This window comes from Melanostigma gelatinosum (assembly GCF_949748355.1).
Source record: "Melanostigma gelatinosum genome assembly, chromosome: 17".
Classification (NCBI taxonomy): domain Eukaryota; kingdom Metazoa; phylum Chordata; class Actinopteri; order Perciformes; family Zoarcidae; genus Melanostigma; species Melanostigma gelatinosum.
Window position 1 is genome coordinate 5,616,021 of NC_136650.1, and position 23,369 is coordinate 5,639,389.

Below are 23,369 nucleotides of genomic sequence, written 5' to 3' on the forward strand. Positions count from 1 at the left end.
TGCAGCAGCGAAGGTAACGAGTGTGACACTCGCAGAGACAGGAGTGAACATCAGACAGGAAAATTTGAAGCCAAAGACACCTCAAAAGAGGGGTTAGACAGTACTGAAGATGACGTTTCCCCCACAGTTTAAGCGAGGGCGTCCATTAGGAGACTCTAGGGTCAGTGGGTTATGGAAGTCTGTAATTATTTTATTCCTGAGTTCAGTAGCTTCCCTCTTAGTATGTGAAATTAACCACAGACAGGAACCAGATCACATGCATGACTACATCAGGATTCGACATTTAGCCTCAGTAGCTAATCAAACCGATCTTAGACCACGTAGAGAGGCTTCTCTGACGACACTCACCTATGAAAATGTAACTCTCACTCTTATGTTCAAAGAAGGTACAACATCAACGGTCCAGTTCGACTTCTGTGAAGAAGTTTCCAGTCCCAAGTATGAACACGCCTGCGGGTGGATGACCAAAACCGTGTGCATCATAACTGACGAGTGTGGGCCTGCCACACATAAGTATGGGAAGCTGTTATCATATTATGCCTGTGATGTGTACAAAGGGGGTGGGTAGATGTAATCCTTTAAGACTTACCTAAATTGACTGACTGAGGACTTTACGTAATACAGGGAAAGGCTACTGATAGTCCTGCCCCACAAGGGCTCATTAGGATTATTGTTAAGCCTGTAAAAAGACCAGGTTCGACATACGACTGACGCAGAGAATGAGGTAAGGGGTGGAAACCGGAATGGCAGATGGGAATTTATGGTGGGTACAATATACGGCTTCAAGCCAGTAGTACAGATTGTATTGTGTGTTTAGGATCTAGACCCCTAGCAACACCAGTTCCTTCAAGATTCAGACTCCTAAGTCCTGAATTAGTTGTATTTTAACTCTGTTTACTGATGACACTTTGCCCCTCCAACACACTTGTCAGAGGCTACACTGGCATTACCCACCTGTAGAATATAATACCCCACCTCTGTTCAAAGTTACAGAGGGTCCATTTGATTGTATAGTCTCAGATACCGCTAAGGGCCCAATGTAGGTAGTATTATTGCAAATTAATGCAAATTGTAGCAACAGTCACAACGCTAGCGACTATCTATATAACAGTGTGTTAAGACAGACAGCACCTAGAGCTGATTTATGGTGATGGTGTGGAGGAAGAACCATACATCCAATCCTGCCTAAAGATTGGACAGATAGAGGTGCGTTGATGCAACTTATATTGTCATTCTATATCCTGCCTGTCACTGATGCACCTTATGGAGAACTCATCTCTCCACGCCCACATGCTAACAGAAGATCCAAAAGAGATGCCGGTGGCCCGAAGGGAGCCTTTGATGACCAAGTGTACATAAGATGTCATAAGACTGCCAAGGGGGGTGTCTAATGACTTTCAAGCCAGAAATCAAATAGCAGCAGATTTAGAATCTGTTTTCTCTCAGAGGGTGATGATTAATAAAAATGTCGATTGGATCAACTACATTTACTATAACCAACAGCGTTTAGTAAACTTCACCAGTGACGCCATATCAGGACTGCATGCACAGCTAGACTAGAGGCGAAGACTAGTTTAATGACCTTGCAGAACAGAATGGCATTAGATATGATTTAGCAGAGAAAAGTGGCGTGTGCCAGAGGTTAGGGCCTGCGTGCTGTACTTTCATTCCAAATAACACAGCTCCAGATGGATCGGTGACCAGGGCTCTGGAGGGACTGACAGCACTCAGCCAAGAGCTAGCAGACAACTCTGGTGTCACGAATCCGTTCACCGACTGGTTGGGAAGTATGCTTGGCCAGTGAAAACATACATTTTTGGCAATCGTAATTATTCTGTGTGCTGTCATCATAAGCCTCCGAGTTGTCTGTGGATGGGGGTTCCCTTGCATCCGTGGACCTCTACAGGGGTTTGTTGCTTCACCGATGAGCCAGACACCAGTCCAGGCAACCAGTTATGTGACGAGGATGAGGACGAATTGGAGCTTCTGATGGCCACAGTCTAGATGAGGCCACCAGAGGGACTTCACGAGCGGTTCCTGACCATCCTCTCGGAGATCCTGAAGGACCTGATAAAGGCCCAGATGGACTTCTAAAACATCCAGTGAGATGTTGGAAGTTTGGAAAATAGACGGATTGTTTTGGATGAGTATTTGGAGATAAAATTTTTTTGTTTAATTGGGTTATAAAGGGATTTTAAAGATTAAGAAATGTAATTTTGTCACGTGTAAAAGAACAGTCAAGGCTTCTCAGTATGTGTTCTCTAGCCTACAGGCTGTATCCTGATCCTGCCAGCCCCAAGACATGGAAGGCAGTGACTTTCAACGCACTCCATCTTGAAACGAACTGAACAGAAATACTTGAAATGATATCTGTGTGCATGAATTCTTTGCCTCTGTTTAGATAGATAGGAAGCCTCTCCCTGGATTGAGTAGGGGGGAGGTCTCCAGGGACATTTGAAAAACTAACTACATTTGAGTAGCTAACTCACAGTGAACTGTGAGTTAGGGGGGAATTGTAAGAAATTTGAGTAAAAAACTGTAGTTAGTAGATATAATAAAAGTATTTAATAATTCATAATTAATAATTCATAGTTAGTCATAATCATAAGGGTTTCGAGAATGCATAATTAAGATAAACATAAGCATAAACATAAACATGCAGAAGCATGAAACTTCTGCCAAGTGCAGAAGTATAACTTTTATTTTGAAGGATTATTATAGAAGGGTTTAAAACGTAACTGACAGTCATTAAATGTGATATTAAACTCAGAGCCAGACAAGTGAATACACTCCTGGAAGTTAGCCAATAGCAATTGAGATAGACGGAAGGGGAGGTGTGTCAAACAGGGGTGGGAGGGGTAATTCAAAGTCTTTTTTTCCTCGCTCGCTCTCAGTGCCATGGCTCCCGGACGACAGACGTGTTTCCACCGGAGGAGCCGAGCGAGGTTTTTTGCAAATGGGGTTTTATTGTTTTAATATGTCATAGGAGTGTACACTCCAATGTATAACTGTAATCGTGCTTACATCAGTGGAATTAAATTCCTTATAATTGTAAACCAGTTTTGGTAGCATTATTGGTGCAGCGTGTCGACGGCACAAGGAAGCCGGCCACATGGCTGGCTCGGCCTCCCCTTTGTTATGAGGTAAAAAAATACTATCTTAACAATATACATACATATATACATACATATATATATATACATACATACATACATACATACATACATACATACATATATACATACATATATATACATACATATATATACATACATATATATATACATACATATATATATGACCATGTTTTCCTCTAAGAACACCAGAGGAACTTTAAAGTGAGGTACAAGGGTGAAATAATGTCACCCTGCTATTTTGAAAGACAAACTGTATAAAATATGCTGTATATTAAATCATTACTCATTGTTAGGGGTACAGTACACACTGTTGTTTTTACTTCTTTTTTTTTAACATGGCACCCATCATTTGCTGATGCCTGGCTGGTAGCCTGGCAACCACTTTTAAAAGTAACTGCCCAGCATGAAGACCTGATACTTTATCTGCATGTTTAAGCTCTTTATCTGCATCTTCCTCCCTTATGCTACAAATTCCTCGTACACTCACTGGAACCGCCAGTTACCCACAATTGCATGATAAAGCACCCACCGGTCATTAAACCCAACAGTCAAATGCGCTTGTCTGATATTACAAAGGGTTAAAGGTCACAGGGGGATTCTGTTCACAGCGCGGCTGACCAGCAGGTCAGATGACCCCCCGTGCCGACCTCGGCGGCCTGCCCCACTTCATCTCCTTAATGACGGCTCATTACATTAGAGAGGCCGAGCGGAGAGCCGGGGGCCAAACTAACTATCGCTGACAGAGGAGCGGTGGCCAAAGATCTGATGCTGCGGTGGACCAGAGCGAGGAGACGAGGAGGGAGAGACGGCCGGAAATAAAAAAGGACAGGAGAGAGCACAAAGAATGGAGCAGGAGGGGAAGGCAGACCTCCACCTCTCATCGTGTCCGGGAGAAAATTAAATATTGATCAATTCAAGCAGTGAGAGACAATGGCGAGGGGAGATGGAGCAGAGTGGGCAGGGATATAAATGAATATATACATCAACTCAGGGGGGAGGACAGACGGGCAAAATGGAAAACAGAGATTTATCTTTCGATAGCTTTTTTTTAATCTTCATTTTGATTCGACGCAAAGTACGCAACTCTCACGAAGGCGTTACGAAGCCTCGCGCTTCACGAGCGATAAACATGCCAACTGTCTTAAAATGAGCGTGTCGGGGAAGATGAACTACCCTTCAATACGCATTCAACGTCTCTTTAAACAAATACTGACGAACTTTTCCCAATAAAAACCTTTGCCTGTCTTCCCGGTATTCAATTATCATCAGCGCTAAATTTCTCATATATATATATATATATATAAAAGGCTGAGTAGCACCTTCAGCCATAAAAACTCTTGGGTTACGTGGAGTAACGGCCGGGGGGGAGGAAGCCATAGGGATGCCTGCGGGGATCGTTTCTGTGCTGCATTCTTCCGTCAGCTGGAGCGGCAAATACAGACGATTGGGTGTCTTAACCTCGAAGAGGAGTTTGTGAACTCCCGGCTTTGTGTTCATGAAATGACTATTATGACGAACCAGGGTCAGGATCACCAATCAAACATTAAGACAAGACAGGGAACTGTGGAGAGGGACAGAGTTATTTGTCTGATAATCTCCCGTGTTTTTTCTCTCCGGAAGGGAAACAGTGTATGAAATCGTAGCCGTGTAGAATAAGGGTCTAATGTTTGGGAGCAACCTCTGAAATACCAACACCACCAATTATTTTATTTATTTTTCTTTTGACTTCTGTTGTCGACTCAGGCTAGACGTGCTAAGTCCGTATCTCATATGTACCTCGTCGGGGCTGGAGGCCTGGTAGGTGCGGTTGTCGTCACTGAAGTCCTGGTCGGCCTCGGCGGACTCCGTCTCTCCGTTCACGATGGCGTGCGACTCGTAGACGGGCGTGACGTTGTGGCACAAGGCGATGGCCTTCACCGCCTCGTGGATGCGACTGCTGACGCTCTTGCGGACTTTCGGGCCCGACGTCTGGGTCTTCCGTGATGGAGTGGAGCCGCTGGTGCTGCCGTTGGAGGGCTGGGAGGTCACCTGGCATCGCAAGAAACAACGTGAGCCACGGAGCGAAATGATGCCATTTCAGTCACATCCATCTGTGACTCACGTCTGAGCTGAATATAGTCGTAATAGTAAATTATCCTTTCATCCAATCAGTATACCTACAAGTTGGAAAACCTGGATCTGAAATACATTTCACAATCTTTCCAGACCAAGAAGCTGTGTATTGTAGTGAACTAGATCTAATCCTACACTCGCAGTCAATTCACACCACCACCCCTGGCTGGACGATAAGTGGTGTATCACCGACTCCATTGTGTCATATCTGATTCGGGGACCTTTTATGTGCTCTGCTGTTTTGACATCAGCCATCAGTTTAAGTGGGAGGTGACGAGCGAGCAGGCAGACAGCCCAGCTGTGTTTGACGGGGGGCAACGCGCTCTACTGAAGCGGTTGATTTTGGCTTATTATTGACCTTCGATCCTGCCAGGAAGGGGAGCGAGGGGAGTACAGTAGGGATGACAACCTTCATCAAGAGTGACTGGAAGATCAATGGAGAGATCGACGGGTTTAGTGTCTGAGCTACACGTGCATGTCAGTGAATGCACAGCGGAGGTATTAGACAGCAGGTCTGTGTCAAACAAACGTGGCTAATTATGCTGGATTAGGTAATTAAATATTAGTTATTCAACTAGTCCAACAAAACTTTTAAATACCTTAATGTGTATGCATCATTATGTATATATAAAAGATAGGAGTAAAAAAACAGGTATCAATGGGGTTGCGATTGATATTCGGTCGTACCATCTTCATAAAACATCTCTGTATCTCTGTATCCCAGAGAGTTGACAGATGATTAAAGTTGTCCTCATGTCGATTGGAGCTGAAACAATTAATCTGTAACTATTAAATACTTTTTAAGTAAAAAAGCAGAATATTCGTTGGTTCCAGCATCAGAAATGTGAGAAGTTGCTGCTTTTCTTTGTCATATGTGATAGTAAATAATAAAAAAAGGTTATTTCTCACTATTTTACATAAGATTTATAGAACAAACAGTAAATTGATTTGTCGATAAAACGGACATGAAATGACATTAACTGTTAGTTGCTGCCCTAATCTGGATGGAATAATGTTTGAAAGAAGCGTCCTGTAATCATGTAGCTGTGACAGTAAAGAAACAGCAACTCATTGCCGCTCTGCACTGCCTCAGCTGTGCAGCTTTAAAAAGACTAGTCATTTTTCATTAGCTGAGATTACACATCAGGGTGTGGGGGCAGATGGTTTCAGTGTCGACCAGCTGTTCGGAGCTGGCTGAAAACGGAACAATATCATTCCGTCGAGGCTGCGGCCAGATCTGAGCCGCCCGGCGAGGAAAACACTTGCTTACAGTATGTGGAGTCGCTCGGGGACGCTGCGTGATGAATGAGCAACACGGGCTCCTTTCCTGGAAAATGTATCCTGAGCGAAATATAAAAATGGATTAAACTGATCTACAGGGAGAGGCCTGAACAAGCAGGAAAAAACAACGTATTTCAACATATCCTGTCCCTGTAAGTGACAAGTTCGGCCTTCATTTCGTTGGTTCTGTCCAGTGTTGCACACCGGATCGTGTATTTAATGGGAATTAATAACTTCATACTGCTAAAAGGAATAAAAAGGCGAAAGATGAGCCACTCCCAAGTTAGCACAGAAACTCTAGACACTGAAAATAAAACGGATGAAAATATCCTCATGGAATAACTCAACAGATTGATTGAATGACAGGAATACATCTTACCTGTGCATATGACTGGACTATTTGGCTCTGTATCTCATCCATGGTGTCAGTGCCGTAAGATACTGTTCCCAGGTGCAGCCGCTTGAAGACCATTTCGTTCTGTGTCAGAGTGCCTGCATGTTCAGAAGACCAGTTTAGACGGTTACAAACAAATCCTAAAGAAATGACATCACCTACATACTACTCCTCCATTACAGTCTTTCACATCATGACTGCTCTTATTTTTGGTATTGTCACAGCCTAATCTCTATAAACAGATTACGCAGTCATATGTAGAATCTGATGGCAACGGGACAGGATTTTGGTACCACAAATGGTCTGGTTTACGTTTGTAGTCTGGGTAGTATTGACCAATCACGTTCCACTAGGCTTTGGTTGAATGCAGGTAAACAGTCCGTTTGAAAAAAAAAAAAGAGGCGTAACGCATTGGAAAAACAATCTGGCAACTCATCGTCACAGCACACAAAAAAAGAAGTCTTGGCCCTGATATCCGCTGAACCCCACAAATACAGCCTCTTGCCCCCCAGAGGCTTATCTTACAGCGAGCTGCAAAGTTGCTGGTCACAATGTAGCCAATAACAATAACAGCTGTTAAATTCAGCCATTGTCCAATAAAGTATTTCACTTTTAGGAGACCATGCAGCAACCTCCAGGTATGAAAAGTAAAACCAATGCTGAAGTGCCTTAAACCTGCAATTCTGCTAATGTCCATCAGGGGGCGACTCCTCTGGTTGTTGGTCATCTGTCAACTCTCTGGGATACAGAGATACAGAGATGTTTATGAGAAAATGACTCTACTTCTCTCTTGATTTATTCCCTCAGTAAACATTGTAAACATGAGTTTATGTCTCAATCTCTAGTTTCAAGTCTTCTTCAATACAACATCATGTTCATTTAGTAAACTATGATCCATTTAGAGTCAAACAGACCATAAAGCAGGGTATGCTTTAGGGCGGGGCTACACAGTGATTGACAGGTCGTTACCACAGCGTTGTCCGGTCATCTTTCAACTTTAACCCTTTCACAGTGTGTTTTCAGCTCATGAAAGATAATTATAACACGTTGGTCACCTGGAAATGTCTTATTCAGAGTTCGGATGTACTTAGCTCTACCCTCTCCTGTCACTTTTAGTGGCAAAAACTATTTGGCGACGATCAAAAGGCCAAACTATTAAAAACCATGGGCCACAAACCAATGGGGGATGTCACGGTGACTACATCCCATTCTTATATAGAGTATATGTAAGATAATGGTATGGGTCCCTTAAAAGTATGAGGAAAATGTTCACTAAGGACCTTCTAGCAACTCCATAAGGGAATACTTAAGCAGTTAAGGGCAAAAACTGAAGAAAAGTAAATTCCTTATGGTGAATTTATGCAATATTTTCGAAGGAATCCTTAGACTGCCAGGTATAGAAATAAATCAGAGGTGTTTAAATCACACAGCCACTACGTCATAGCAAGAATAGAATATATTCAAAGACACTCAACATCTCTGAAAGCGCGCACACACACACACACACACCATTTGTCCCCAGAGGACTGCCTACAATGCATCATGGGACCTGCAGGCTGGTGTGACTGCCTTCTCATTGACCTAATCTCATTACCAATATGGACTGCATGTCCTCTCTGACTAACAGACAAGACACACCATTGCATACAAAAAGACAGAGCGAATGAAAAACTAACTTTGAAAACGAGGGCAACGGCCTGGTTTAATGGATGTCTGTTGCCAGAATGTGTTCCGATAGAGCATAAAGCTGATTAGAGGGCATCTACCTCCCAAAAACATTCGAGCCACGGGGTTAACCAATTCGTTTGGATTGATTGTTTGTTCTTCTTTCCATGTGCTTTAACTATCAACCTGGATAAATAGGCTCTACAGCTAATCTATTCCTACCGAGATCAGCGGGGCAAGACAAAGAAGCATGTTCGGGCCACCGCAGGAGTTTATCACTCTGGCACACTGGCTAGTGTTAGCAAAGAGCGGCTATTTGTTATTAGAAAATCAGGCCAGGAGGATAAACAACACAAATTCAGAAGACTTGGTGAAACTTTGGTCCGCAGGTCTTTTGTTAAACTCACAACATTGACAAGCTTATTGTTCAACTGCATTTAAGTGGCTTAGTTGTAATGTGAATTAATGATGTATCAAAATATGAGGCCTTAGATGAGCAAAGTGCAATTTTAAAGGAGACGTTAGTCCAATTTGTAGTGATGTGATGTGCATTTTATTGGGATTATGACATGATATTTATATATATTGTTTGTATTGTGCTTCTTTTTTATGCCCTATATCAGTGGAACATTAGGTTCCACTACTATCACGTTACAGCTCTTTTAAATATGATTGAGCTCCAATTGTACTAAGAAAGTGAATTCCACTGAACACCTGATATGCATTCATGTCTCACAAAGTGCTGAACATAAAAAACACAATGAGACCATATAAGGGCCAATAATTTACATACACAGAAAATACAAACTTAAAACATGGTTTAAAAGCAGGTTTAGGACACGGGTTTTACCCAAACGCCAGTCTAAAGAGGTGAGTTTTGAGCTGGTTTCTGAATCTGCAAAGCGTGGGGGTGCAGGCAGAGCATTCCACAGCCTCGGTGCTACTGCCTCAAAAGCTCGGTCACCACGGGTCATAAGTCGAGTGCGTGGGACAGATAACCTAACATGTTTGACCTGAGAGGGCGGGCGGGTGAATAGGGGTGAAGTAGATCAGCTGCATATGTAGGAGCCTGAGCGTGTAGTGCTCTGTAAGTGAGAGGGAGAATCCTAAGTGCTACAGGGAGCCAGTGAAGAGATCGGAATGTTGTGTATGCTTGATAACACAGCCGTGATCGGGGATTGAACGTGTGCTACCGTAGACGGTATACAAAGATGGACGACATTACAGCTCCCAAAAAGTGAAGCCAAAACATCTCGACAGCCCCGTGGTGGCTGGCTGCAATACAGGTAACAAACCCCGCCCCCTACACGTTAGTGGACGGGACACGGACAAACTTTTAAAATGGAGATGTTTCTGTCATATTAGGTAGTTCTTATTACGCCGATGTATGTCCAAATGTTGACTTTTCTGATAAGTTTGGTTTTAATTCGTTATTTGATGCTATAAAAAGGGGCTGAAACATCATAATTGACAGTTGCTATTGAGCGTAGTAGTCGCAAAGGCACATGTGGACGTCTTTCTGTAAGTAGCGGAACGTCTGGAGGAGAACTAGTAACTAAGTTTCCCCAACTGTGATTGTATAAATATATATTAAGATCTTTACGTACATTACGTCTATGGTTGACTGTGTAGCTGGTTAGCTTAGCAACATTTGGGTTAGCCAGTGCTTTAAAAGTTTTTTTGAGTTCCCAAAATAATTGTTGACTATAAAAGCTTTAAACCTACAGTAGACACATTCTGCCATCAGAGCGTGAACAGCCTGCGTTGTATGCAAACCAGTTGCCCTCTTGAAGTGAGTTGTAATTTGGCTTTAACTTAAATCTACTGTAGAGGTAATATGTCTTCAGCATGTGTGGACACCTACCCGTCTTGTCTGTCAGCAGATAGACGAGCCGGCCCAGTTCTTCTGGGATGGTGCTGGTCCTCACCACAGTCCCGGGGATGTTTTCATCTTTCATGATCATCCAGCCGTAGGCCGACTTCCCCATGTCCAGGTTTACACGCAAGCTACACGTGGAAAACAAAAAGCCAAAGCTGTAATGTATCACAGAAGTAATGACAATAAAAACCTGCAACAAAAACTGAATTAAAGATCTGGTATGTTTGAGGAAAAAGAAAAAGAATCAGATAGAGAGCTATGGTTTCAAAGCATGGGTTGAATATCTTCTACTTTATTGCATTCATTTTACTGTACAGCCATATTTATTTGGCTGTGGTCCCAACAAAAAAAAAAAAAAAACAATCTTCAAAGAATGAAGAGAATCTCTAAAAGTACCTGATGGGGATGATGTAAGAGAAAAGCACGACGAATCGGGAGAGGTTGCGGAACCAAGGACCCACAAACCCCTGCACCGCTACCATGACAATAGACAGAACCACCTGGGCCAGGAACAGGGCCTTGGTGAGGCGGTTCAGCTCCAGGTCCAGTAAGCCAACCTGTGGGTAACAAGAGGTCAGAGGTCAAAACAGCAGACATTACAACATCACCCGCCCCACCCCCCCCCTACTCATTTCCTCTAAGCAGGTTAGCATGGAATTCATTATTAAGACAGTCGTGTGTGGATTAGGTTTGGTCCATTCTACACTGCTCCGCTTGAGGACAGTGAGGTTTTCCTTCAACTGGAATCAAATAATTTGACTGATATTAATTCCTTTTTCTGACGGCTTACGCTAGAGAAGACTCTTTGTAACGCTCCCATCAGAGAGAGAGAGCGAGCGAGAGCGAGAGAGAAGGGGGGTCAGAGTTGTCCTTTCTTTTTTGAGTGTATCTCCCAGCCAATGGAACATGTGGGAAAAAGATGTCAAATAAAGAAGTGCCCTTCCCCTTTTCTGGCAGCGCTCACAGCGAAGCCCTGTACACAGAGGGCTTTCTTCTGATGCACCACGCTTACAAAAACAGCAGAACATAACATCTCTCCTCCCTCAAATAAAAGGAACCGGCCCTGAAAAGGAGGGGAGGTGAAGGGAGGGGGGGTAAGCGCGTATAAAAAGCAGCGGAATTCCTCTACCGCCCCAAACCCCCACCAGGCCCATTCCCCTGAGGACTGGGAGAGCTGGGAGACCAGTGTGACTGATTTATCAGTTGCTGTTAAAGTCCCAGTAGCAGGGTGTGCAGAGGAGAAGGGTATCTCCCCAACCCAGCGCCTCGCTACACACTTCATGGTTGAGCTATTGAGAAAAATAGAGGGTTTGGGTGGATTAAAATGAGTAAAAATTAGGACGGAGAGCACAGTGCGTGCCTGAAAAGCAAAGGATCCCCTTCTGCTTGAACAATGGCTGGTCGAAATTTTTCCAAGCCTTGCCGGGGATCAGATGAAGTCATTATTCATTCAGTCAAGGGGAGGGGAAAAGGACTCAATTACCTCAACCTAAAGATGCTATCAATGAATTTTAAAAGAAGTAGTGCATTTTTTTTTACTCCATTCATCTCCAGGCCATTAAAAGGGAACGGAATGATTCAATCAGCCTGTGCTGTGTGGCTTGTACTTCTGATGAAGAACTGTTGCCACGGGAATATTCATCGAGTTAAAACTGAAGAATACCGAGTAAGTAGCGTGTTGTTTAGTGCCTCTGCAAATCAAGAAAGTCAAGAAAATAAACTGAAATTGACTTTTTTTTTTTTTTCCAACATTCTGAGAGACGTGTGGAGAGAGACGAGTATTGGGTACTTGGATATGTACTTCAAACAAACACTGCTTATTGACGAGCAGCCTCTCGTCAAATGACTTTGTTCTGCCTCTTTACTCGGACGGCGGTCCGTCTCAATGCCGAGGCAAAGAGCGAATCCGTGGCCGACCGGTCTGTCAGATTGATCAAGTGCAGGCATTGTCCTGGCCGGTGCCACAACAGATTATATGAGGCCAAAACGTTCCTGCGACTTTAGCCACACTGTATCGACTTTCCATCCCCAATCCCCAGTCTCCATATTGGCACTTCTGACATCATCTCCTTGAAATATTGAATTCCTCTCAGCTGTCGGGCTTACACAAAACAGTGCCCTCCACCCCCACCCGCCCACCGCTGTTCGACCGGCCACATCAGCGTTCTTAATAAAAGACAACGGTGTCAAAACTGTGCTGCAGTCGGGGAAGGCGTGTTGTGCCGCAGAGAGAGCTCTAGCGGTGCAGACTGCTGTGAGGTGAGAACTTTGTGTGTAAAAGTCACGGCCGGAGCGCTGCCTCTGAGATCCCACCGATGCCCGCCTCCATCAGTCGACCCGCCGCTATCTAGCTCCTCTATCTTCCAGGTAAAAATCTTATATTTAGAATCAGATTTTCATTAATCTCCCCGATCGGGGGACCAAACACTCAATGGGGATTCCACGGGATTAACTTTCTGCAGAAAATGTCATTTAAATCCTCGGTTAGTTAATTTCCCTTTTGGTTAATTAGCAGCCGGCGTTGACCTTTTGCATTGACAGGTCCAACTTTATCTAGAAAGTCAAGGTTACAAAACCACCTCGCCATAGTGATTGATTAGTGATTAGAGGCCGGGGGGGGGGGCGATGGCGAGAGGGGAACTTGGAACAGATGTTACTTTGTGAGAGGCGTCTCACCCTTTGAAGCTTGTACAAAACATGTGTATTTATGCTGGCATCACCTGACGGGCCTTTGGTTTGAGAAATGCATGAAAAATACAACAAATCTTGAATTGACAAAATCAAAAATCTGTGCAAATCCATCATTTTGTGAAGAAAGAAAATGTGCATTTTTGTGCGATTTACATCAGCTGTTGGAGAGGAAATTCATCCACATTAGCGATCAATCAATTTACTTTTTTTTTTTATGTATAAACTATAAATATAAAAACCAGAATATCTTTGGACTGTTATATGGAGAAAACAAGACATTTGAAGATGTCATCATGGACATCATTCGTTTAAAAAAATACCCTTACATTTAAAGTATCTCTGACCAAAAAGTGCTAAACAAATCAGAAACGTATAAAAAAAAAAAATTTAAAAAAAAGTATTCACCTTGTTCTTGGCAGAGGACGTGTTCAGTACGCTTCTGGTCTCCTTGCCCGTGTAGATCACCACCCCGATCACCGTGCCTGCCAAGGAGAGAGACAAGGAAAGTAATGCTGCTCATTAACTGCACCCCACCCCCACCATCACCATCTCACACACACTCACACACAGACAAACATGCACACACTCATCTTGGTCAAGCAAGATGAACTGCATGAGAGGAAACACAATAAGGCTGAGCTGAGGCCGTTTAGTCTCATTGCCACTCAAGCCAACAGACAGGAGTTTAATACGCTTAGAGTCTCGGGGCCTTCAGCCACCCTATGGAAGCTCATAAAACCTGATCAATACACTGCCATCTTTATTTGCCAATTCATTACGGTGGCCTTATTACAGAGGATTAATGAGTCATTAATATTAAATGAGCTTAATGGGACAGCAGAGGCAATAATAAAAACGAAATACAGCCCCTGAAATCCCCAAACTATAAAAGAAAAAAGGCAAGAAAGTTGAAAATGGGCAGAAAACAAAAAGGAGGAAAGTGAAGAGCAGAGAGAGAGAGAACGAGAGCGAGAGAGACGGAAAGAGACCAGTGGTGAGGAGAGAGGGGTGATGAATTGCTCTCGTCGACTTCTACATTCAGAAATATCGGGCCATGTGACAAATGGTTTGTGGCTCAGCATGCAGAGGGGCTTCAAGTTGAATATGCGAACAACCAATTCTCTCGTCACAGCTGGACTGCGGCCTGTGAGAGAGGGAATATGCAGGGCGATCCCGGCCCGGCTCAAGTGCCCAGAATGCCGGTGAAGAGTCCGTCAAGGAGAGGCTTGTGAGGGACAATGACATTCCCGAGCAGCGATGATGTAAGGGTCTAAATCAGGCTTTTTAGTGTGTGTGTGTGTGTGTGTGTGTGTTCTTCTGGTCAAGGTCAGGCCAGAGGGGAGAGCAACACCGCAAATCAATAGTGTGGCCGTCGCTGAGAGCGTCACAAACACTCAACTGACACAGGCCTTACTGTGGGGAATCGTCAAGTCGGAGCGAGGGAAGATTACCTCAACTCTGGGTATTCTTTGAACAACATGGCAGCATCAAATCAAACGCCTTTCGGGGTTTAATGCTACGACTCGTTGTGACAAGAGGAATCACTTAAATCACAGAGCACAATGACGAGGAGGGACCGGAGTCGCTTTTGTTTCAGGGTTTCAAGCCATCAGCTACGTTTATGTGAATATAAATGTGTCTACTGTGATCCACGTTTACCCTGCTGTGCGCCACTATGGGGGGGGGCGAAACTCAACAAGGGCCCCTGTCTAGACTTGAACCAGGGTCGGTGAGGTTACATACGCTCCCAGCACCCCGACTCTTTTTACTAGCACTGGTTTTTGGTGGAGTGGTTGCCTGTAACGGCGAGTCATGAACGCTCTGTGTCCAACTGAAGAGGCAGGACAGGGCAGACTGTTTGATGTTTTCACCCAACTCCATGAAAGGTTCTTGGGATTATTTTTTCCCTTTTTTTCTCCATTTTTTAAAGCGTAAATCATAATTGCACAAAAAAAAAAAAAAAAACAGGTGGCTGGAAACATTCCTTTTGAATTTTTGAGTTAATTCAAGTTAGTGGAACTGGTTATGAACGGTCTCAATGTGGTGCTGGGCCTTCAGCAGCGACCAGCCCGCCACGCACCGACCCAGATCCGGCTTTGCAGTCGGAGCTCCAGCGGGAGGGGGAGCTCAGCGCTCTGCAGCAGCGTCTCCTCCTCCGGCCAGGAGCAGAGCTTCACCCCTCTGCTCCGCTGGGAGCCGACACAGGCACCACGCTGCTGGAGACCCAGGCCGTAATGTTGGACCCGCTGACGGGAACGGAGGCACGGGAGAACCAGAACCAGAGCAGCGCGCAGCCGACTGTCAAGGCTCTGGTGCTCGGAAACACAACCGCCTTCCTCCACAGGGAACGCCAAAATCAACACAAAATTGAAGTTCCTCGTAGCAGCTTTAATGTTTCCAAATTATTTCCTGACAAACATGTTCGGAGATTCAACAGGCACCAGACCATAAATAAAACAGTACATGAACACAGTCAGCCGCTCTACAGTGACACTGGGAACCAACACACTGTGGCTGCAAGGAACAAAAAACGGACTTGTAACAAAAGCCTATGTCATTCACTTACCGGATGCAACAACTGTGCTGGCCCAAAGCGTGTTCTCAATACTCAGACTCTCATGGACCTGTGGATCTGCGTCTTCCTACAGGGAAGAAGAAGAGAGAGAAGCTTGTGTGACTAAGGTAGGGCAGTGTAGTGCTAAGTACAGAACGCCACGTTGAATGAATGAATTAACTCATTAGCATTGTAAGTGTGGGCCTGGAGCAAACACACTAAACTACGACCATGGAGCCGTCAATTGTGCTTTAAGACAATTAATGTTTATAAAAAACAAATGATCTTTCAAAAAGCTGAAACAGACTTCAACTTTCACTTTCTGACAGAATTTAATTCGGAAGGCTCTTACAATATTTGATTTAATCATTATAAAAAGACAGTAAAATGTCTTTACAGTCTATGTAGTAGAAATACTACAGCAATGACTAATATATTCAGCTGTGTATATACAGTAGCGGCTGCTCATGATAGTTTTACAACCCATTTGAAAACAAAATAACTAAACAAAAGCAGAACAATTGCATTTAAAAGGATTTATTTTTGCCAATATTATTCTCCGGTTTATCGAGGCAAACTCAATTCTGCCTGAATTCCACCTTTCAGCTGTCTGGAGTTGAGGAAAAGGAGCTGAGCTGAGAGCCCACACGGGCTCCTCTGTGCCATTCATTTTCACAAGCACCTGACACAGTTGTGCAGACTGAAGCAATACAGTGGTCCCTTTATCAATACAGTCACTAGAACTGGCATGGCGATAGAGGCTCCTTTTAAAAAAACAGTATAGAGAGAACACGTAGATGAGATTTCAGTGATAAAAAAGCCCCTGGAGAGCCTCTTGTTTCACCCCCCCCCCCCTCTGTTTTACCCCTCTCTCTTAAATAAAGAGGAAAGCTGGAAATGGCTGGAGTCAGGAGTACAGAGTCGAGGCTCCAGTTTCGGCTCAAATTGCCTGCCCGATATGATAATTATGATACCTAAGCAGCTACATCCCGTCAATCCACTCAGACGTGGGAAGAGGTGCATGAAAAATAAATGGCAGGTTGCAGAGCGCTCGACCGCTCTGACATTGCATCGCACTGCGGCGTTCATAACTGCAGAGGGGGTCTCGATATAGGCCGCAGAAACAAAGCCACCATGTCCGTCTCGAGGAAAAGAAAAGAGAAACCCTCATAAATAGGTAAGTTCATTTGCTGCGGATCTGTGGGAACCCTTTTTTTTTCTCCTCTCTCCCCCCATCCTGCTCGGACTAAAAGCACACGCTATGCAAAGGAAGGCCGCGGAGGATGAATGAGCGGAGGAAGTGCTCGCTCACTAAGCCTGGTGCGTGGCCAAGAGTGAGGACGGGCCACAAAGCCTCCCTTTGTACTGGAGCTCTGCTCTCTGTGGGGGCTGCGCTAATCTGCTATTAATAAAAAAAAATTCACCGAGCAACAAGCAGGACGGGATGGATGGAGCTGGAGCTGCGAGAGAACCTGCCTGTGATGTAAGATGTATGGTTGTCTGAGATAACAACAGGCCCGGATGGACACACAGACTCTCATTGTCAACACACGGCGGTGATACACGGCGGTGATACACGGCGGTGATAGACGTCTTCGATGTCAACCCGCCTCTATAGAAATACTGTGTGTGTGTTTAACGGGTCGTAAAAACGTCAGCGAGCTACTGTACCCGCGTGAAGTTCCCCTCAAAGCTGTGGATGTCCAGCTGAGGCCTCTGGGCGTAGACGTAGGAGCTGATGGAGAAGAGGTCCTGAGACAGGGAGGCATGAAGAAGCAGCATTAATACATTCATGTACAACTCACAAGTCTTATTTAATCAATTACCACAGTTCGTGATTCTTTTACATACAGATTCTTGTTTTTTGTAGTGACAAACATTTTTACTTGGTGCTGTGTAGGGCTGACAATATTCAATATTTTGATTGTCGATGAATGTGACAAATATTTTCTCCGTTAGTCGATTAGTTGTTTTGTCAAATGTCAGAAAAACGAAGAGAGACAAAGATGGCGTCATCAAATGTCTTGTTTGGATATTCAGTTTCCTGTAAAAGAGAGGAGTAACGAAACCAGAAAATATTCATATTTAAGAAGCTGGAATCAGAGAATGTTCATTTACAAATGACAAACATGATCAAATATGAATATAGATGCAGATTAGTTTGACATAGTTGACATCCAATCAATCAATCGTTTCAGCCGTAGTGCTGTGTATCATTTTTGGAACATTGAGTATACTTTACATTCACGCTGCAATCCTTAAGGGTCAACTAAACTCCTACAAAGACATAATTGTCCTCAAGCATGAAAATTCATTCCCAACCTTGGAAATGATGATTTCACAAGATAACCTCAACTGAAGATCCACTTTCATGAACATGTCATGGTCCTCAAGTGAGACAACAAAAAGACAAGTGCACCTTCAGTTTCTCCATTCTGGTGCAAAATGGACCTGCGCTCTCTTATTTTAGAATAAATATTGGATATTTGTTATTGGAAGCAATACGTCTTCAATCCTCTGCTTCCCTCAGTCATCCCAGCATGTAGGAGTGCAGCCTTTGGCCCGTCAGGCACCTAACACCCTTTCTTTTGGAACTAAACTGAGTGTAAATATTAAATTATTCAGGTAAGCGGGCTCTGCAGCAGCCAGGCGGCCCTCAGTCATGCTGAGATCGTGTTCTCCTGGTGAGAACACGGGGCAGAGCGGTTCAGAGAGGAGCAGGGAGGATATACTGAACCCCCATCGGAGAGTAGTGTTGCTCCAGCATTTCACAGAGCAACGCTCAGAGACTCAGCGGCATCTTCACGCATTGAGAGAGATCAGTGCGGCTGCACAGCCAATTGGAATTATTGACTGGTTTTAGTGCAGACACAAGTCTGACTGTAGTCAGTACTCTCAAGTCGTTGGTGGTTATCAAACTTAAAGAGTAAGCTCGGTATTCTTTTCATGGGGACAACCTTTTTTCTTTTAAATTGTATGGTTCAGTATTGGCTGAATTGCTGCTTTTGCTCGATCCGGCCTGTTTGTTTACGTGTCCAACCAAGTCTCGCTCAAGGAGAAGTCTCATTTTGAAATATCGCGAGATGTGATTCGTTGCTGGAAGGCAACGGCGGAAACGTGAGTGAGAGTTGGAGAGAGGAGTGCTGGGAAGAGTTTGCCGTGTTGGCGTACAGAAAGCGTAGCTCAGTGTGATCTAAAAGACTTTCAAGGTTCGTGGCTGAACATTTTGATGAATTCGACAAAGTGGATGAGATTATTCAGAAGGACACTTTGTCCTTCAGCGAGACTTGGTTCGACACTAAATAACAAACAGACCAGATCAAGCGAAAAGAAGAATGTTTATTGATCTGAAGGGGCCTTTCCATAAGGTTGTCAGGCAGACTTTCCACCATCACAGATATCAAGCATCCTGTTCTGCCTCTTGCTATCTTCACGTCTCTTGAAACTCTACCCGGATGCCACGGCTCATTCATCAAAACGACTTGCTGAAACTTTAATTCTCTGATCACACTAAGTGGCAAACAAAGACCAACAACAATCGACTCAACTTAAATGTGAAGTATTGAGTATCGCCTCCAGTTAGAGGGAAGGTCCAGACTGTTGCTGCTGTCTGTCGTCGGTGATTAGGTTTCCATCACGGCCAGGCAGCTTCATTTGATGAGCAATGCTTTTAGAGATGACAGACCAACTCGTCCACTCATTCACACGGTTTGTCTGTTACCAGAGGTGCACCACGTCGTAATGTATCCCTACCCCCACTGCAGGAAGCCGCTGCGTGCAGCAGACAGCAACCTTCAGCTTCCAGTCCGTTTCTCCGTCCAGCTGGTCTGTTCTGATGAAACATGAACCTGAAAAAAGGGAAAGAAATGCCATCAAAAAGAAAGAAATGCCATCAAGACTGATGTGTTGGGTCTGTTGGCCACAAGATGCAACTACAGGACACCAAAAAAAAAAAGGTGTGGGTCAAAAAGCCAGTCCTCCCATTCATTTAAATGTTTGTGTATTTAGGCAGTGGCGGATCGCAGAGTATTTCATAAAAAAAATACATATAAAAGTTGAAACAGGGTCAACTTTTGGGAGAAACGCAACTCAACGTCGCGTTGCGGAGGCCAATCACGTAACCTGCGATCTATGGACTACTCAAATCAAAAGCAGCCTAGCGGTAAACACAAGAAGAAGAAAAGTCAGTGAATTGACTCTGTGTTAGTTACACAGTAATATCTAGACAACGTTTGCTGACATTAGCCAAAATAAGATGCTGGTCACACCAGACCTACCCTAAATGCAATGAATTAATGAAGAGTGCAGTTTGTAGCTTAGGAATTCAACTTTTAATTTGTTAGAGGAACACAAGGTTTTCATCTTTTATGACTTGCACACTTTTAATCAAAGACAAAAGGTTTTTATGGCTGTATCACAAGAAAATCGATGATTTTATATATATTTTCATAAGATTCAGTGTTAAATATTGAATTTCTTTTGGGAACCCTGGAAGGTTCTGAAGGTCTGTGTTAAATAGAGCCCTTACTGCTTGAATGGCACACATCTTAGAAAAGTACACCCATTCAGCTTGTAAAACTGATACATTACTATAATAAACTAGCACGTCAAACGCCAACAGCACAGTGCATTAGAGCCGGTAGCTCAACGCACTGCGTCTGTGGCTGCTGTGGACACCGCAAGGTCCGATAAACGTTGCGCAGTCGTGACCTGTATTGATCCGAGGTATTATTACATGTGAAGCTGATGGATGAGAGCAGCTATTTGACACAGAGGGCAAAGGGCAGTGATAAACCATGATGGAAAACATTAACACGAGGAGGATGAATCACGCCTTCCTGCTGCTGCAATGGCACTCACATAATATCCCTGAGATGTGTGTGTGTGTGTGTGTGTGTGTGTACACGAGTGTTTGAAAGACAAAGTCCATGAGACCGTATGTGTGAAAGATAAAGATAAAGATGCGTGCGTGCGTGTGTGTGTGTTAGAGGCATTAAGACGTCAACAACTCCCTGCCAAGCATATTGACACATCACAGATTGATGGAAATGATGTCCTCAGAACATTTCCTCCCAGTGCCCCTTAGAAAAGAGCTGGGACGCAGCTCATTGATTAATTGGGATTTGCATCATCAGTCACTAAAGAATGGGACAGAAATCATATGAATCACAGGTCGCCGTGGAGATGTCAAAATACTGAAAGTGTGAAAAAAAGAAGAGAAAGAGTCCCATTTCTCATGTGAATCTTCTTCACACCGTTGGTTAAAGTGCCACAACAAGTTCCACTGTAATGTGTTCTGTCTGTTTACCCTATTTTATCTCTACATTACTGTTTATTACAAAGGTTCATCAATGTTTCTACAACTTAAAAGGGTAGTTTGGATTGTAGTAGTTTGTATGAGGTACTTGTTTATACTCGATGGAGTATAATGGATGGCGGTTGACACGCTCCCCAGTACGGCGAAGCAGGCAGCATGGGAGCCAAGCAATGTGCTGCTGTGGACAGGGGCAGCAGCGAAACCTATTTAAGCCCCCTAACAGAAAGGCTAAGGAGAATCGGTCCGTTTAAGTGCATGCTGTATTCAGAGTATTGTCACCGCTGTGACTTGCTGCCAGACAGTCTTCTTCAACAGGGAACTGAAGCAGATCTCTGTGCTCTCTTCAAAACCACAAGACTCCGTTGATGAAAACGATCGGTTATTTTGTTTGTGTGACTTTGGTGTTTTAAATGCTTAGTTTGATTCACTGAAGCTATCTGACCGATTGGGGCGGCGGAGAACCAGCAACTCCGGCTTCTGTGAGGCAAAATGAAGTTGTTTTTTCAATGGAGTCTGGTGGTTTTGAAGATGGCATAGATAACTGCTTCACTTCCCCGTCGGACTGCCTTGCTCCCGTGCTGGTACTCCTGTTTTGTTTTGTTTGCAAACTGGGGAATGCCGACCGTCATCTACTGTAGGTTATACACCGACTACGGATAAGTACCTCATACAACAAAATACATACATCTCTTTAAGACATTTATCAATCCAGGAGGAGTTTTGCCGATCAGGAATACGTCTCGTCAGCACTGATAAAGTTACACCAACAGTTTGCCTGCTCACCATTTTTCTCCGATGTTCTCAGGAATATCATGTCTGCAGGAATCCTTTGGTTCTACGAAAAAGAAAGAAGAACAAGAAGAAGAGTGCATATGGCGCTGTGCTACTGAGCACTGTGACAGAAGCCAGATGAATCTTCCTGAATAATTAAACAAGGTCAATACGTTGACCAGAGGGTGAAGGAGAAACCGCTTCTTAAAGACTGTCTAACCCACAGTAATGGACATTTAGCAGCAGCTACATTTCATGTTGGCTGAGCTGAAACCAAAGAATCACATGCTTAACATGCGATTGGGAAGTTTATAGTATCAAGGTGCATTATCGGTTTCACAGTCACAGTGAAGCAAAACTCACTCTAACACTGATTTACACTGTGCTGCAAACCCTGTGAAGTTATTCTATCTGCTTTAAAGTGGCTGGTCAGCTTCTCAAAATCCCCTTTTTCCTCTTTTGGAGGTGGTGAGAATGAGCAGTGATGCATAAAATCACGGATTTGAAAAGAATTACGTAGAAAACTTTCACAAAAATGGAAAAATTAGGGAAAGAGGCAAATCAGTTCCCACCCCAAAATCAAAGACATGTATTTTATATCTTGGTGTGAACTGTCTCTTTAAATGTACTGACATCTGAGAAGCTGGTGAAGTAATGCACTCACTAGCTTCATAATGTAGTCAGTCACATCATACTTTAACACCAGTGATGCAAACGGATGTTGAAGTTGAAAGCAGAACTTAATTCTTCGCCTTTGTCGAACACACAACACCAGCCTCTTCTGAAGCAGACTGCTTTCTCTTCAAAGAGAACTGGATCATAATAAGGCTGCAGCCACATGTACGGAATGCATTCCTCATTATGTATCTGAAGTTGACTCGATTGTTATCATAAACTTAAACTGGAGGCAACTAAACACATGATGAAGTATTTGGTAAAGTGGTGTTTGTCACAGAAAACTGATCTTTTTACAACATGTAAAGACATCTAGAGGAATCATCCAGATTTACCTTATCGACGATGATCAGGTCCCCGACCTGTATGTCTGAACTCTTCACTTGAATTTTACCTGAAGAAAAAAAGAAACAGGTTGAATGACAGCAACTTCACATCAGAATTAGACGGTTCATTTTCAAGATATGTTGCTGTGAACTTTTGAATTGCTGTTAAATAAAATATTGGTTTTGATTTCTGCCACTTGAAAATGACGCAGACTCTCAAAACCACACCCTACTTTTTGCTATTTCTCTCTCTCTCCCCCCCTGCCATCAGATTGATTACCTCCAGCATGATAATGTAATACCCCTCTGTTTTCATCTCTGGACAAAAACAATCGCACGCAGGGTCACTCTCAATTATATTGCCTCAATATCCGCCGCAACCCTTCTTCTTCTTCCTCTGTGCTCACGAGCACACCTAACTATCTATGTACATGAGCACATGGAGGGTGTGTGCTACACACGGTCACAGACACCACACAGGGGGATTTCACCACACATTCAACAAAGGGACAGAGCTTAGATCATACGGTGTTGAGAGACGGAGCGAGAGAAAAGAAATCGATGCAA

The 23,369-nt window shown here is 43.8% G+C and overlaps 1 protein-coding gene across 6 annotated transcripts in view; it reads right to left on the reverse strand.

Annotated features, from left to right (window-relative positions):
* Positions 1-23,369, reverse strand: part of atp9b (ATPase phospholipid transporting 9B) — a gene marked incomplete at its 5' end in the record, with an annotated part of 54,849 nt that overhangs the window by 20,001 nt on the left and 11,479 nt on the right. For all 6 annotated transcript variants that reach the window (XM_079288076.1, XM_079288077.1, XM_079288075.1 and 3 more), the window contains 10 exons: positions 4,914-5,165; positions 6,910-7,022; positions 10,454-10,596; positions 10,865-11,025; positions 13,565-13,641; positions 15,726-15,801; positions 17,385-17,465; positions 19,467-19,561; positions 21,814-21,865; positions 22,812-22,870. In XM_079288076.1, the coding sequence (XP_079144202.1) occupies positions 4,914-5,165; positions 6,910-7,022; positions 10,454-10,596; positions 10,865-11,025; positions 13,565-13,641; positions 15,726-15,801; positions 17,385-17,465; positions 19,467-19,561; positions 21,814-21,865; positions 22,812-22,870 (1,109 nt within the window). The remainder of the gene's footprint in view (positions 1-4,913; positions 5,166-6,909; positions 7,023-10,453; positions 10,597-10,864; positions 11,026-13,564; positions 13,642-15,725; positions 15,802-17,384; positions 17,466-19,466; positions 19,562-21,813; positions 21,866-22,811; positions 22,871-23,369) is intronic.